Source organism: Canis lupus, chromosome 11 (genome assembly GCF_003254725.2).
Source record: "Canis lupus dingo isolate Sandy chromosome 11, ASM325472v2, whole genome shotgun sequence".
Lineage (NCBI taxonomy): Eukaryota > Metazoa > Chordata > Mammalia > Carnivora > Canidae > Canis > Canis lupus.
Window position 1 is genome coordinate 22,196,116 of NC_064253.1, and position 16,669 is coordinate 22,212,784.

At 38.5% G+C, this 16,669-nt stretch overlaps 1 protein-coding gene across 2 annotated transcripts in view; it reads left to right on the forward strand.

Moving 5' to 3' along the window:
• DDX46 (DEAD-box helicase 46) overlaps positions 1-16,669 on the forward strand; it is a 73,160-nt gene that overhangs the window by 29,703 nt on the left and 26,788 nt on the right. For both annotated transcript variants that reach the window (XM_025432182.3, XM_025432183.3), the window contains exons 14-15: positions 11,317-11,481; positions 11,992-12,154. In XM_025432182.3, coding sequence (XP_025287967.1) covers positions 11,317-11,481; positions 11,992-12,154 — 328 coding nt within the window. The remainder of the gene's footprint in view (positions 1-11,316; positions 11,482-11,991; positions 12,155-16,669) is intronic.

Here is a 16,669-nt window from a genome sequence, read left to right on the forward strand (position 1 = left end):
TAAATAATAAAAAAAATAAAAACATTTGTCTTAAAAAAATTACTTTCAATCACAAACTGCATTATATGAGATATTAGAAAGGGACACAATTAAAATGATCTTTAGTCTTTTCAGTTTGTTTGGTCTCCAGAAATGCATTGCCTGTCACATAGTGACTGTATAGTGTTTAGATTTAGGAATAATCTAAATGAGAGATCTCGAGAGCACATAAGAGTAAAGAGGAGTGTAATGACCCCTGAACCATGTGAGAAATAGTTAAGGACATGAGGAATAATTAAGCTTGGAGTATAGGACTTAATAGCATCCTTTAAAAAGTCTGTCACATGAAAGAATCATTGAGGAGTGGACCTAGGACCTGTTTGGGAAATTGTATGAAGCTGGGTCTGAGTATAATGTGGACTGGATAAACATTTGGACATGAAGCAGGGTACATTGTAGAAGGAGGGCAGATACTGAGTATGCTTTTCATCCATGAATTCAGATAGAGAGGCAGGGTGATCCATTTGTGGAAAGAAAGTAGAGGGACTTGATGAATCTGATGGTAGATGGGATCAGATCCCTTTAGTGTCTTTCCCAATCCCAGGAAATCTTAGACTTTATGGTAATATTTACAGTAGGTGTAAAAAAAAAAGTAGGTGTAGTAGTGATCGGGCCTTTATGGTCGATCAATTAAGTTTTGCCAGAGAGAGGTCAAAACAACATTTCCCATTGATATGCAGAGTGAATCATCCTTTGCCATTAGTGCTTACATCTCTTTAAGTACTCAAGGGAGAAATGCTGATTAGTAGTTTATTTGTTGATCACTAAAAACCATGAGAAGAAATTTTAGAGTAAGTTAATGATTATTTTGTGAGCTTGTAGTGTAGATTAAAAAAATGCTGGGTTTGGGTTCATTTCCACTATTTGAGTGTAAAGCAAGCAAGTAAAGGCACTCCAGTTTGAATCAAAGCTAGTTCTAATGAATGCACATGTGCATAATGGTCTCTATCTAAAGAAGAGTGGGCAGGCAGTATGTCTTCAGACATGATTTTGTACTGAAGAAAATAATGAAATTTGGGAACTAAATTAAATACATTCGCTGAATGTATATCTCTCTGAGGTCAATGTACAGTAAGTGTACATGTTGTGCAATGATATAGGCAGAAGGTACAAGACTCTACTTTTCTGTATTGACGTATGTAGGCTGGCAGGTCAAAAGACTTGAAGAAATCTTTGTGTATTGTTTTATTTTATTATTATTTATTTTTTATTTTTTTTGTGTATTGTTTTAAATTTAACACTTTCAAGCACCAAAACAAGAGTTTTTAGCATAAAGGTTAAAAGGATAAGATGATAGGATTTCTCAAGAACACCACAAGTGGTACACAAGTTTACATCTGTTTTAAACCTTATTATTTTTTTTAACTTACTAAAGAAAAACTTGTACTATCTAGTGGACATCTTCCAAAGGGCAGCAACAGAATGTGAAGAACTCCTTTCGGGTAAAAAAACCAAACAAACAAAAAGCCTTCTTTTGGAACCAAAGACAGTGGAAGAGTAGATTGGGAATCCATTTGGTCTTGTATCTGAAATTGAAATCTATTAAAACTTAGCATCTGATAGGATATTAAAAAGTGGTTTTTTTTTTTTAAGATTTTATATTTGTATTCATGAGAGACACAGAGAGGGCAGAGAGAGACATAGACAGAAGGAGAGGAAGGCTCCCTGTGGGGAGTCTGATGTGAGGCTTGATCCTAGGGCCCTGGGATCACAACCTGAGCCAAAGGCAGACTCTCAACCATTGAGCCACCCAGGCATTCTTAAAAAGTGGTTTTCCATAAGAAATTGCCCACAGTTTCTGGGTTTGTTCATTTAATTTAGTAGAAATAAAGAGTAAGAGAAGAAATTGATTAGATACAGAAGCTAATTGTTAGCTCAAGTTAGCCATAATGGGAGCTAGAAATACATGATTTGGTGAAAGTATGTAAATAATATTCCTTTTAGTTATAAAATGTTATTATTGACATGTTCTATTTTTATTGAGAAAGACAAGCATGTTTTAATTGGCCTAAATTTATTCATGCCTATGCCTAATACAAAGTGAAGGGAGCTAAAGATCCTGACGATATTTACTCTAGGTTTTTACTTTCTTTTTTCTTTTTTAAAATGTATTTATTTGAGAGAGAGAGCTCGTGTATGCAGGAACAGGGCGGGAAGGGCAGAGGGAAAGAATCCCAAGCAAACTCCCTGCTGAGCACAGAGCCTGACTCAGGGCTCTATCCCACGACCCTAAGATCATGACCTGACCTGAAACCAAGAGTCAGAGGCCCAACCAACCAAGCCACCCAAGCGCCCCACCGAGTTTTCACTTTCTTAAAAATACCAATCACATAGTAAAGTGAGACTGTAAATGTGCTTGTCAGTTGTACACTGCAAAGCACCATGTTTGCATAAGTCATTTTAAGGAGCTCACGGTCTCATGAGAGATTATTGTAACTTTGAAGCTTTCTTCAAATTAACATCAAAAATAACTCACTAGATAGATGATAAGACACTTCAGTGTCTGAGTCCTCTTTCTTCAGGCCACTGATGAAGGATTCGGTGCATAAGCAGTTACTGATGAATAAAATGGCTGCTCCTTAAGGAAATTGAGGCACTAAAAAAAGACAGAGTTTTGAAAGCTTATTGTTGAGTCTAATGTAATACTTAACATTAGAGGAAACATTCAGGGACATAATGACAGTTGACTACTCTCCCCCCAACACACACCAAGTTTTATTCCTATTTCATACTATACTCTAGTCCAGGGTAATTTTTACCAAACTACATATCAACATCTCAGGGACCCTATTCGTGATTTTAAAACTGGGATTGAGGGGCACCTGGGTGGCTCAGTGGTTGAGCGTCTGCGTTCGGCTAAGTTCGTGATCCCGAAGTCGTGGAATAGAGTCCTGCATGAGGTTTTCTGCAGGGAACCTGCTTTTCCCTCTTGCCTATGTCTCTGCCTCTCTCTCTCCGTGTCTCTCATGAATAAATACATAACACCTTAAAAAAAATAAAAATAAAAACTGAGATTGGGATATTTACATTGATGAGTAAATAAATCATTCACTTGGTAGCAAATTATTTTCTTGATGGTAAAGAAAAGCATTGCAGATCATCAGGAGAAATAGAAGACATAATGTGTTAAGCTTTTAGAACATCTCTAAAAGGAGCATATGCCAACAATCGAATTGAATTAGCAAAAAGTAGAAAACTGCTACTTGGTAAACATAGTGACTTATTGGACTAATGAATTTAATTTTAGTTTATAAGTGTGAAAGGGGAAGTTTATGGACTTGGCAAATCACAGCTGACTTGAAGTATCTGTAGTATGAGAGAAGGAACATATTGAAAAGTTTCAGGAACAGCTTTTAATCAGTAGCTCCCAATCTGATAGCCAAGGCAATCAAAATGTATACCAGTCATCACTGAAAAAGTGCATAATCATTAGAGTCATTCTACAGACATCTTCATGACCCTAAGCAGTACTAGATACTCAAAAGGTAAATCTAAGCTCCCATGTGCAGTACATTGTTATAGGAAGCACAGGATTTGTAGCTTATTCAGGAAGGTTTCTCTGCACTATGACAAGAGGAGAGTTAGGTTTGCTTCTCCAGAAAACTTTAATCCTTTGATAGTGTCTTTCTGCATATAGTGAAAATTAAAGGTTATTTGTGAATATTCTAGGAAGGCAGGATGTGTATTACTCTTTGAAGAGATTTTCAAGGCCACAGTGGGGCTTTAATATGAATTGTCTGTCTGGTCCTTGTTTCTACATCTATAAAATGAGAAGCTGAGGGACACCTAGGTGGCTAAGTCAGGCTGGGCATCTGCCTTTAGCTCAAGTCATGATCTCAGGGTTCTGGGAATGAGCACTACATCATGCTTTCGAGTCTGCTTCTCTCCCTGCTCCTTCCCCCACTTGTGCTTGTGCTCTTTCTGTCTCTCAAATAAATAAAATCTTCTTTTAAAAAATGAGAGGCTGAGACTAAATGAGCAGTCCTTTGACTTGTTTAGATAAGATACCTGAAAGTCACGATGCTTTGTAATGTCTTAAAAGATGGACACATTCAATACTATTATGTGAATTTGCAATGATACTACTGCCAAATTCATATTATCAGACCAGTCATGGTTAATGATTCCTATTTTTTTCAGTAATATACTTTAGTCATTCTGAAAGGAATGTCATTTTATGTAGGAAATTAAAGAAAGGCATTGCTGATAAGATGACATAAGAACTAAGTCCTCAGTAAAGTGAGAGGTTGAGCCAGGTGGGTATTTGGGAGAAAAGTGTTATAGGCAAAGAACCAGTACAAATGCCCTGACTTGGGAATTTGCTTGGCCAGTGTCCCTGCAGTAGAGTAAAGGAGGGGGATTTTGGTAGGAAGAGAGTAGAAAATAAGTACAGAGAGATGTGCTGATGGTGTGGTGAACATGTAAGACCCTATATGGCTGGGCTAGGAATTTGGATTATTTTTTATTTTTTATTTTTTATTTTTTATGATAGTCACAGAGAGAGAGAGAGAGAGAGAGGCAGAGACATAGGCAGAGGGAGAAGCAGGCTCCATGCACCGGGAACCTGATGTGGGATTCGATCCCGGGTCTCCAGGATCACGCCCTGGGCCAAAGGCAGGCGCCAAACCGCTGCGCCACCCAGGGATCCCTGGATTTTAATTTGATGTGATGAGTTGCTATATTGGAAGGTTTTTTTGTTTTTTGGTTTGAACACACCACCCTGAGATCAAGACCTGAGCTGAGATCAAGAGTTGAATGCTCAACTGACTAAGCTATTCAGGCTTTTCTATATTGGAGGGTTTTGAGCAGAGGAATCTGTCATGTAATTTTTTTTTTAATTTTTATTTATTTATGAAAGTCACATACAGAGAGAGAGAGAGAGAGGCAGAGACACAGGCAGAGGGAGAAGCAGGCTCCATGCACCAGGAGCCTGACGTGGGATTCGATCCCGGGTCTCCAGGATCGCGCCCTGGACCAAAGGCAGGCGCCAAACCGCTGCGCCACCCAGGGATCCCTGTCATGTAATTTTTTTACATTTTTAGTTTTCACAATGACATGTGCACATAGGTTAAATGGTGTCCCTCTGCTCCCTTCTCTTTAATCTCTTAGCTGATTTTTTTGGTATTCTACTTCTCTAAATGGTGTGCTTCTGTTTCTCCTTTTTATTTTTCTGTTTTTGATATCACTTACTGATTTCCCACAGGGGAACATAATTTCTGTTTTCCTTCTTCCTGTCACATTCTTGCATCATTTCTTCCCTTATTTTTCCAGTAGATTTTTGTTGCTGTCTTAATTGGATCAGTATATGACAATCTAAATGTTATTCAGAGCTGGGCAGTGTAGTAAACAAATTATTTTTAATTTCCTCTATAACTTTCTGTTTTCTCTAGAGATAATCATCTTTTTATGTTTGTTGCCTAGATTTCTTATATACTTAAAATTAATTAAATGCCAAACTCTGTTTGTTATATAAATCTATCAAGTAGTTGAAACACCCCAAGTTTTCTGTTTATTTCATCTTCCTTAAGGAATATCTTTCTTTTTTTTTTAAGATTTTATTAATTTATTCATGACAGACACAGAGAGAGAGAGGCAGAGACACAGGCTGAGGGAGAAGCAGGCTCCATGCAGGGAGCCTGACGTGGGACTCGATTCCGGGTCTCCAGGATCAGGCCATGGGCTTAAGGTGGTGCTAAACCGTTAAGACACCGGGACTGCCCAAGGAATTTCTTCAGAGCCTCTTGACTTGCTCCAGTCATTCATGGTTTATTGTTCTTTATGCTTGACATACATCTGCCATCCTGGAATCCATCATTCTGAGGGTCCCCTTTGTTTCTCACTTGGTTAGGATCCCCAAAGTTCTGTAATCCAAGAGTAAATCTTTTATTAATTAATTTTTTTTAAATGGAACGCTTCATGAATTTCTGTGTCATCCTGTATCATTCCAATTTCTTTTTAGTATATGTATTAACTGAAGCAAGCACTTAAGTGATTCATTTTTATTTTTTAAATTTATTTTTATTCAAGTATAATTAGCATACAGGGTTATATTAGTTTCAGTACTCACTGTTCAGTACAATATTCAGCAATTCTATACATCACTCAGTACTCATCATGGTAAGTGTATTCTTAATCCTCTTCACGTATTTCACCCATCCCCACACCCACATACCCTCTAGTAACCACCAGTTTGTTTTCTGTATTTAAGAGTCTGCTTTTTTTTTTTAACTTTTTTTCTTTGTTCGTTTGTTTTGTTTCTTAAATTCCACATGTAAATGAAATCCTAGGTTATTTGTCTTTCTCTGACTGACTTTCACTTAGCATTATACCCTGTAGGTTCATCCATGGTGTTTTTTTTGTTTGTTTGTTTTGTTTTTTAAGATTTTATTTATCTATTCATGAGAGACAACAGAGAAAGAGGCACAGACACAGGCAGAAAGAGAAGCAGGCTCCATGCAGGGAGCCCGATGTGGACCTCAATCCTGGGACTCCAGGATCACACCCTGGGCCAAAAGCACAAGCTAAAGCACTGAGCTACCCAGGTGTCCCAGTTTATCCATGTTGTTGCATATGGCAAGATTTCATTTAAATGGCTCATTTTTTCTTTTTTTTTTTTAAGATTTAATTTATTTATTCATGAGAGATACAGAGAGAGAGAGAGCCAGAGAGCCAGGCAGAGGGAGAAGCAGGCTCCACGCAGGGAGCCCAACATGGGACTCGATCCCGGGACTCCAGGATCATGCCCCCGGCCGGGCCAAAGGCAGACAGACGCTCAACTGCTGAGCCACCCAGGCATCCCCTAAATGGCTCATTTCTAAAGATTGCCTTCTACCGACATAGGATTTGTGTCCTCCAAATTGATTTTCTATTTGCTTTGGTTTCTGTATTCAGATCAGAGGCATTCTGTAGATGTCTGGGAATCTGTAGTTATCTACTTATCTTTAAGAGGTGGAGAAAAGGCAGCTTAAAATTCAAAGCTCTCTCTGCCAGAGCAGAACCTACTGACTACCTAAGTTTCACTATTGTGATCTGACTGAGTCTTTCTTTTGGTTGGGGACTGTCTTCTTCCTGTCTTCTTGGGCTGAGCAGACTGTCCCTGGAGAAATATTGGCTAGTCTCCGGCCAGAAATGTGAAGGCCTGTCTCTCGTTATGGGTTGAGAAAGAGGACTTGAGGGAGAGACGGGAGCCTCAGCATCAAACATTATGTATTTACTAAATGCTTTTCTTCTTGGGATGTTATCCTTGCCTCATCCAGTCATGCTTTTTTGTTTTATTCTCTCCAGAAGCTAAACCTTTAGGTTTTTGGCTAGGATGAGAGAAGGGCCCATTGCCTGGCTGAGTAGCAGTTACATAGAGGTTGGGTGATTTGATTGCTTCTTAAGCAGGCTTTGTAGCAATTCTCCTTATTTTGAGACCCCACCTTTCATCTCCATGTAGGGAAAACAGCTTTGTTCTCAACTTTTCTTCACTGCTAACGTGGGGCTCTGCTTCCTTGAGCTTGATTTATCTTTTACTGTCTTCAGGATTTTGTTGCTTTTTGCTTGTTTTGTTTTTGTTTTTGTTTTTTTTAAGATTTTGTGTATTAGAAAGCATGCCTATGAACTAGGAGAGAGGCAGAGGTGGAAGAAGACAATCTTAAGCAGACTCCCTGCTGAGTGCAGAGCCCGATGCAGCGCTCCACCTTACAATCTTGAGCTCATGACTTGAGCTGAAATCAATAGTTGGACGCTTAACCACCTGAGCCACCCAAGCACCCCTCCCATCTTGCTTTTATCTTTCTTTGTATGCCAGTACATTTGAAAGCTTTAAATTAAACAGACTAAAAAATAAGAAATAAATTTTTAATTTTCCCACAAGGAAACCACCAGTTCTGTTTCTTTTTTTTAAAGATTTATTTATTTATTTATGATAGAGAAAGAGAGAGAGAGGCAGAGACACAGGAGGAAGAACAGTTCCTGTTTCTCATTAGCAAGTTCTACCAGATATTCCAGGAATGAATAATTTTGTTCCTAATTATATTTTATTTCAAAGTATGAAGAAGGGTTAATATTCAACAATTAAAAAATATTCAACAATTTATAAGATCATTGTAATCTTTTTAAAAACATTTTCTTTTAAAAAATTTTTTAAAGACTTTATTTGAGGGGATCCCTGGGTGGCTCAGCAGTCTAGCACCTGCCTTTGGCCCAAGGTGGGATCCTAGAGTCCCGGGATTGAGCCCCACATCAGGCTCCCTGCATGGAGCCTGCTTCTCCCTCTGCCTGTGTGTCTGCCTGTCTCTCTGTCTCTCTCATGAATAAATAAGTAAAATCGTTAAAAAAAAAAAAAAAGACTTTATTTGAGAGGTAGAAAGAATGTGAGGGGGGAGGGAGGCACAGGGGGAGAGAGAAAGAGAGAGAGAGAGAGAGAGAGAGAGAAAATCAGACTCCCTGATGAGCAGAGAACATGATGTGAGGCTCAATCCTAGTACCCTGGGATCATGACCTGAGCTGAAGGCAGATGCTTAACTGACTGAGCCACCCAGGTCCCGCCTAAGGGCTAGGATTTCTGAGTTGTGTGGCAATTTGTTTGACTTTGTAAGGAACTGTCAGACTTTTCCATAGTGGCTATTTGATTTTATAGGCTAGTATAATATTGGTATCAAAATTCATCTACAATGATACAAAAGCCTAAAAATTATATTGCCCAATAGAGTAATGCTTAAAATAAATAAACAATAAACCATGCTGAAGTTGGTGTTTTTTTTTTTTTTTTTTTTTTAATGATAGTCACACAGAGAGAGAGAGAGGCAGAGACACAGGCAGAGGGAGAAGCAGGCTCCATGCACCGGGAGCCCGACGTGGGATTCGATCCCGGGTCTCCAGGATTGCGCCCTGGGCCAAAGGCAGGCGCCAAACCACTGCGCCACCCAGGGATCCCTGAAGTTGGTGTTCTTTAGATGTAAGGCTAGTTTAAGATTAGAAAAATCAAGTAAGGGACGCCTGGGTGGCTCCGTCATTTAAGCGTCCGACTCTTGGTTTTGGCTCAGGGCATGATCTTATGGGCCCTGAGATTGAGTGTTTCATTGAGAGTCTGCTTGAAGATTCTCTCCCTCTGACCCTACCCTCAGTTGTATGCACTCTCTATGTCTAAGATACATAAGTACATCTTTTCTTTAAACAAAGAAAAATTAAGTAATATAATCCTTCCTCTCAGAAGAGAGGAAAAAGCCATACATTATCTAAAATGTGGAAAAGGCATTGATAACATTTTATGATTTAAAAATTCAACATAGACTAGTGAGGAACCTCCTTCCCTAATAAAAGGTATCTACAAAAAACTCTGTAGTAAATGTTATACTTAGCGGTAGAACTTTTAACTGTTAACATAAAAAAAGAAAGTAAGGGAGTACTTGGGTGGCTCAGTTGATTAAGCATCTGCTTTTCGTTCAGGTCACGATTCCAGGGTCCTGGGACTGAGTCCAGCATCAGCCTCCATGCTCAGCAGGGAGCCCGCTTCTCCCTTTCCCTCTGTCTACCACTCCGCCAGCTCTTGCTCTCTTGCTCTCTCTGTCAAATAAATAAAATCTTAAAAAAAAAAAAAAGTAAAGTAGTTAACACCCCATTCAACATTTTACTAGAACAGAAAGAGTATAATGTTTAGAAAGGAAGTAGCAAGTGTGATTTACAGATGCTGGGACTATTTTTGTAGAAGATTTAAAACAATCTACAGATAAGAAGACTGTAAAGTTTCTGGGTACCAACTCAGTAAACAAAAGTCATTTACATTTCTTTTTTCAGCAAGTTAGAAAATGTACTTTAAAAATAATTTACAGAAGCATGAAAAAATAAACCTGACAAAAGATATCTAAGATCTTTTGTAGAAAATTATGAAGATTTACTGGAAAACATTACAGAGGATTTCCAAAGTTATGTAAAGACCAAGCAGTGAAGAGTAACCCTCCTGTGGAAGAGAAACAGGATAGTGTGCTTCTTAAAAATCTAGTTAATTCTTATTTTAGAATTATGTTTTCTTGGGTCTGGGTACCATTTAGTCAGAATGTTGTTATCATCTCCTATCTTATTTTCTTACTGTCTTCGCTGGTTTGTGCAATTTTTAAAAACAATCCCCGTACTGTTACCTTTTACAGCGTTTCTCAGGGGAATTGAAATAAATGTACGTGGTCAGCCAATAGTCTTTAACTGAGAGTACTGACACAAAAGCCATCATTTTGGTTGCTGGATAGAGAATAGCTTGGGTAGGAGTAAAAGCTGGGAGATAGTTGGAATTAGCCAGCTCAGAGATGGTTGATGTTTAGGCCAAGAACCCAGATTTCCAAGTGCATTCGGTAGGACTGTCTGTTTCATAGATTTCACATCATTGATTGGAGTGAAGATCTGGTCTTAGAATTCTGTATATTCCTGGCAAGACCTTCACCCTTCCCATTTTCCAGCCACTCACCACTATCTACCTTGAAATCATTATTGGGGCAGCCTGGGTGGCTTGGCGGTTTAGCACTGCCTTCAGCCCAGAGCCTGATTCTGGAGACCCGGGATTGAATCCCACATCGGGCTTCCTGTGTGGAGCCTGCTTCTCCCTCTGCCTGTGTCTCTGCCTCTCTCTCTCTCTCTCCCTCTCTGTGTTCTTATGAATAAATAAAATCTTAAAAAAAAGAAAGAAATCATTATTAATGATTATTCGTTATTTCTATTTTTCTTGTTTATTCCAGTCATAGTAAGACTCCTAGGATTTCTCCAGGGATCTATAGAGGTACCTATATCCTACTCCCTCAGCAATGTGTCCGCTTGAATTGTTCTCTTTGTTTCTGTTGCTCATATCAACCTCTGACACATAATATGTGTCTCTCTTCCTTAGAATAGAAACTCCCCAAAGACAAATTTTTATTTCTTTTTATTGAATATTCCAAGCACTTCGAGTGATGCTTGACACATAATAGTTGCTCAACAAAAATATGTTGAATAAGTGAAGGAACAGTGATACTAAGAGAAAATAGTTGTATTCCAGATAAAATTTTAAGATTAAGAATATTGAATTTGTGAATTAGGGGTGAGATGAGTGAAAGAGACTAGTGACAGGTGACTCTTCCATCTTTGCTCTAAATTTGTGGGTAACTCTAGATGCCATTCTTAGGAGGGGGAGACTGAGTGGAACAATGAAAGGTAACAAGTTTCAAAGTCACTGAATAGATGTTCTCAAATTTTCCTTTTACTTGGTTTTGACATTGTATGGTTTTTGGAGACTATACTCACCATATTTATTTGCAAATATGTTCTCAGGTGATGCGCATTGTGGATAATGTCCGTCCTGATCGACAGACAGTTATGTTTTCAGCTACTTTTCCCAGAGCTATGGAGGCTTTGGCTCGCAGAATCCTGAGTAAACCCATTGAAGTGCAGGTTGGAGGCAGGAGTGTGGTTTGCTCAGATGTAGAGCAACAAGTGGTAGGTACAATCTTTAGGAAATCCTCAGTTCCCTGTGTGTTGTTTAGGCAATATATAATCCTTTGGGGATCATTGTGATGAAGGCACATAATTTCTAATGTTAAATAGGATACAGTTGCAGCCATTAATATTTTATCCGATAAACTTGAATATGCTGTTCCTTGGAACTGCGTGTTTAAAATGCTCTTTTTAGTTCCTCTCACCAGAAGAGGTGGGGCTAGTGGATGGAAATGTTATATACCAATCTTACTCTTTAGTTAATAGGATATAAGGTCAAGAGGCAAGAGAGAACTAGATGATCATTTGCCCACATTTGCAAGCCCCTTCTCTCAAAGTTAGAAATTTCTTTTGGTCTAACTGGTCTATCAGCTAAAATCAGTATTTTCCTACCCATCCCTAAGGATATAGCAAGGTGTTCTCAGCCATTTGCCACAAATAAAATGAATATTTTTGTTTTAGAGATGTATTTGCATTTTACTCCCTTAACATGGTGCAATTTGATATTTTCAGATTGTGATTGAAGAAGAAAAGAAATTCTTGAAGTTGCTTGAGCTTCTTGGCCATTATCAAGAATCAGGATCTGTTATTATATTTGTGGATAAGCAAGAACATGCTGATGGTCTTCTGAAAGATTTAATGAGAGCATCTTATCCTTGCATGTCTCTTCATGGAGGTAACGTTTAGTAAAATACCTGTTGAGTACTTAATTTGGCCAAGCACTATTGTGTTCTGAATGATAATATTTACTGTGTGCTGTAATGGAGAACCAGATTTTGTATCATCTTTCTTAGTTTTTATTCACAACAACTCTTTGGGAAGGGTAAGCATTATTGTTCCATCTTAGAGATAAAGAAAATAAGACAAAGGTACGTTGGTTTGATTAAATCATACAGCCATTAATCAGTTGGGGAGAAAATGAACTTAAAATTTTCTGTTTTATGTTAAATTGTTTCCATTGTGTCATGCTACTTAGATGTTTTCATGATTGGCATTAGATCTTTAATTGAAAGTAACGTTTCATTTTGGTGTAACATCCCCATTGTTACATGTATGTGGGACTTATAATAGAACACTACACATATGAAATAGAGACGATTTGAATCACCTTCATTAACTAAGTGTTCTGGCGGTCTGTGACTTTGTAATGAACCATCCCAAAATTTAGTGGCAACTGTCACTTATTTATAAATCTGTATTTTGGATGGAGCTCAGCACGTACTGTCTAGTTGCTGTTTCATGCTCTTATCTACTGGGATGACTTAATTGAGACTGGGGATCTGTTTCTAACTTGTCTTATTAACTTATATGGCTGGCAAGTTGGTACTGGCTTTTGACTGAGCTCTGTCAGGCTGTCGGCCAGGGGTCATGGCTCTTTCCTTTGCGAACCTCTCTGTGGACTGCTTGGCTAGAAGGTAAGAATGAAAAGCTGACAGACCAGTTAAGGATGATACTGGGAATTGGCAGAACTTTCATTTTCACCATACTCTGTAGGTCAGAATAGTCCCAAGAGTGGCCCAGATTCAAGGGAATGGAGGGATAGACTCCAGTTCTTTTTTTTTTTTTTTAATTTTTATTTTTTATGATAGTCACAGAGAGAGAGAGAGAGAGAGAGGAGAGAGAGGCAGAGACACAGGCAGAGGGAGAAGCAGGCTCCATGCACCGGGAGCCTGATGTGGGATCCGATCCCGGGTCTCCAGGATCGCGCCCTGGGCCAAAGGCAGGCGCCAAACCGCTGCGCCACCCAGGGATCCTGGGAGGGTCAGACCCTTTATAGAAGAGAATGTAGAATAGGCCATGCTTTTGCTGTCATCTTTGGGAAATAGTCTACCTTACCATGTGTCATTGTGGATGTAATTAAAAGGGCTTTGAGCATATGTATTTGGTTAGCTTTTAATGTTTGAAAATGCCTCATATTTTCCCCCCTTTTTTTGTTATTGGGATAAAATATACATTACATAAAATTTACCATTTTAGCTGTTTTAAAGTGTATAATTTGGTGGCATTAAGCATTCACCATGCTGTGTAATACTACCATTCTCTACTTCCGGAAGTTTTTATCATCCCAAACACATACTCTACCTATTAAGTGATAACTTCATCTCCAACCCCACCCCCTAACCTAGGCAGGGAAGCTGTATTCTACTTTTTCCATTTATGAATTTCCCTGTTGTAGGTACTTCACACAAATGGAATCATCCAGTATTTGTCTTTATATGCCTGTTTCTTTCACTTAGCATAATTGTCTTTGAGGCTTATCATTGTTTTATCATGTATCAGAATTTTCCATTTTTTTAAATAAGTATTTTAATTCTAGCATAGTTAACATACATTGCTATATTACTTTCAGTTGTACAATATAGTGACATAGCAATTCTGTACATCACTCAGTGCTGGTCCTAAGTGTACTCTTAATCCCCATTACCTATTTCACCCATCCCTCTACCCACCTTTCCTCTGGTAACCCTCTGTTTGTTCTTTGTAGTTAAGAGCCTATTTCTTGGTTTGTTTATCTCCTTTTTTTTTCCTTTGTCCATTTGATTTGTTTCTCAAATTCCATGGGAGTAAAATCATATGGTATTTCTTTTTCTGAGTTATTTCATTTAGCATTTTGCTTTCTGTGTTCATCCATGTTGTTGCAAACGGCAAGATATTCTTTTTTTGTGGCTGAATAATATTCCATTCTAATCACACCACATCTTTATCCGTTCATGTATTGATGGATACTTGTGCTCTCTTCTAGGATTTTTCTGGTTTCAAGTCTCACATGTAGGTCTTTAATCCATTTTGAGTTTATTTTTAAGTATGGTGTAAGAAGATACTCCTTTTTTTTTTTTAACATTAAAAAATACTCCATTGCATGCATATACCACATTTCTTTTATTCATTCATCTCTTGATGGACTCTTGGGTTGTTCCTGCCTATTCGCTACTGTGAATAATGCTATTTTGAACACGGGTATATAAGTATATGTTGAATTTCTTTGGGTATATACTTGCAAGTATTGCTGGGTCATATGGTAAGTCTATTTTTAACTTTTTTTTTTTTTTTTTAAGATTTTATCTATTTATTCATGAGAGACAGAAAGAGAGAGAGAGAGGCAGAGACACAGGCAGAGGGAGAAGCAGGCTCCATGTAGGGAGTCCAACATGAAACTCGATCCCGGGACTCCAGGGTCACGCCCTGGCCTGGGCCAAAGGCAGGCACTAAACCACTGAGCCACCCAGGGATCCTCTATTTTTAACTTTTTAAGGAACCACCATACTGTTCTTTACAGTAGTTGTACCATTTTGCATTTTCACTAGCAGTGCAGTAAGATTCCGGTTTATTCACGACCTGGCTAGCACTCATTGTTTTCTCTTATTTTGCTAGTAGATGTGAAGTAGTCTGTCATTGTGGTTTTGATATGCATTTCCCTAATGACTGAGATTGAACATCTTTTTATGTGCTTATTTGGCTTTTGTATATATTCTTTGGAGAAATGTCTGTCCTAAGCTTTTGCCCATTTTTAATCAGTTTTTTTTTTTTTTCATTGCTGAGTTGTAGGATTTCTTTATTCTGGATAGCAGTCCCTTATCAGATGTACAATTTGCTTGTATTTTCTTATATTCAGTGGGTTGTCCTTTCAACCTTTGGATAGTGTCCTTTGATGCACAAAAGTTTAAATTTTGAAGTTCAATTTATATATTTTTTTTTGGGGATGCCTGGGTGGCTCATCAGTTATGCGTCTGCCTTTGGCTTAGAGCGTGATCCTGGAGTCCTGGGATTGAGTTCCGCATCGGGCTTTCTGCGTGGAGCCTGCTTCTCCCTCTGCCTATGTCTTCTCTCTTCTCTGTGTTTCTCGTGAGTAAAAAAATAAAATCTTTAATATATATATATTATGTATATTTTCTTTTATGCCTCTCTTTTTTTTATTTTTAAGATTTTATTTGAGAGAGAAAAAGAGATAGCAGGGGATAGGCAAAAGGAGAGGGAATCTCAGGCAAACTGCATGCTGAATGATGAGCCCATTGCAAGGCTCAGTCTCATGACCCTGAGATCATGGCCTGAGCCAAAATCAAGAATCAGATACTTAACCAACTTAGCCACCCAGGCGCCCCTGTTGCATGTTCTTTTGGTGTTATATCCAAGAAACCATTGCCAATTCCAAGGTTATGAAAGTTTTCCCCATTGTTTTCTTCTGTGAGTTCTAACATTTTAGCTGTTAATTCATTTTGAGGTAATTTTTATGATGCATATAGGTCCAGCTGCATTCTTTTTCATGTTTGTATTCAGTATGCCAGCCCCTTTTGGTAAAAAGACTGTCTTTTTACCCATTGTAGAATCTTGGCACCTTCATCAAAATCATCTGACCATTTATCTGAGGGTTTATTTCTAAGCTCTCTATTTAATTTTGTTGGTCTGTATGTTTTTTTTTTTTTTTTTTTTTAAGATTTTATTTATTCATGAGAGACCCAGAGAGAGAGAGAGATAGAGAGAGAGGCAGAGACACAGGCAGAGGGTGAAGCAGGCTCCACACAGGGAGCCTGATGCAGGACTCAATCCCGCGATTCCAGGATCATGCCCTGGGCAGAAGGCAGGTGCTAAACTGCTGAGCCACCTAGGGATCCCATGTATATTTGTCTTACACCAATATCATTTCATTTTAGTTTTGATCTTTTTACATTTATTTTATTCATTTTTTATTTTTTAATAAACTTTATTCCCAATGTGGGGCTTGAACTCATGACCCAGAGATCAAGAGTTGACTCGGTGGGGAGCCTGCTTCTCCCTTCCCTGCTCCCCTTCTTGTGCTTTCTCTCTCTCTGTGAAATAAATAAAATCTTTTTTAAAAAAGTTGACTGTTCTACTGAAGGAGCTAGCCAGGCACCTGTTTACATTTCTTTTTTTTTTTTTTTTTTTAAGATTTTTATTTATTTATTCATGAGAGACACAGAGAGAGGCAGAGGCATAGGTAGAGGGAGAAGCAGGCTCCCCACAGGAAGCTCAATGTGGGACTCAATCCCAGTACCCTGGGATCACAACCTGAGCCAAAGGCAGTTGCCCCAGGTGCCCCTACATTTCTTTTTTTAATAAACTTTTTTTAGAGCAGTTTTAGGTTCACAGCAAAATTGAGCAGAAGTTAGAGTTTCTATATATCCCTTGCCCTACACATGCAAAACTTCTCTTCTATTGCTATCCCACACCACAG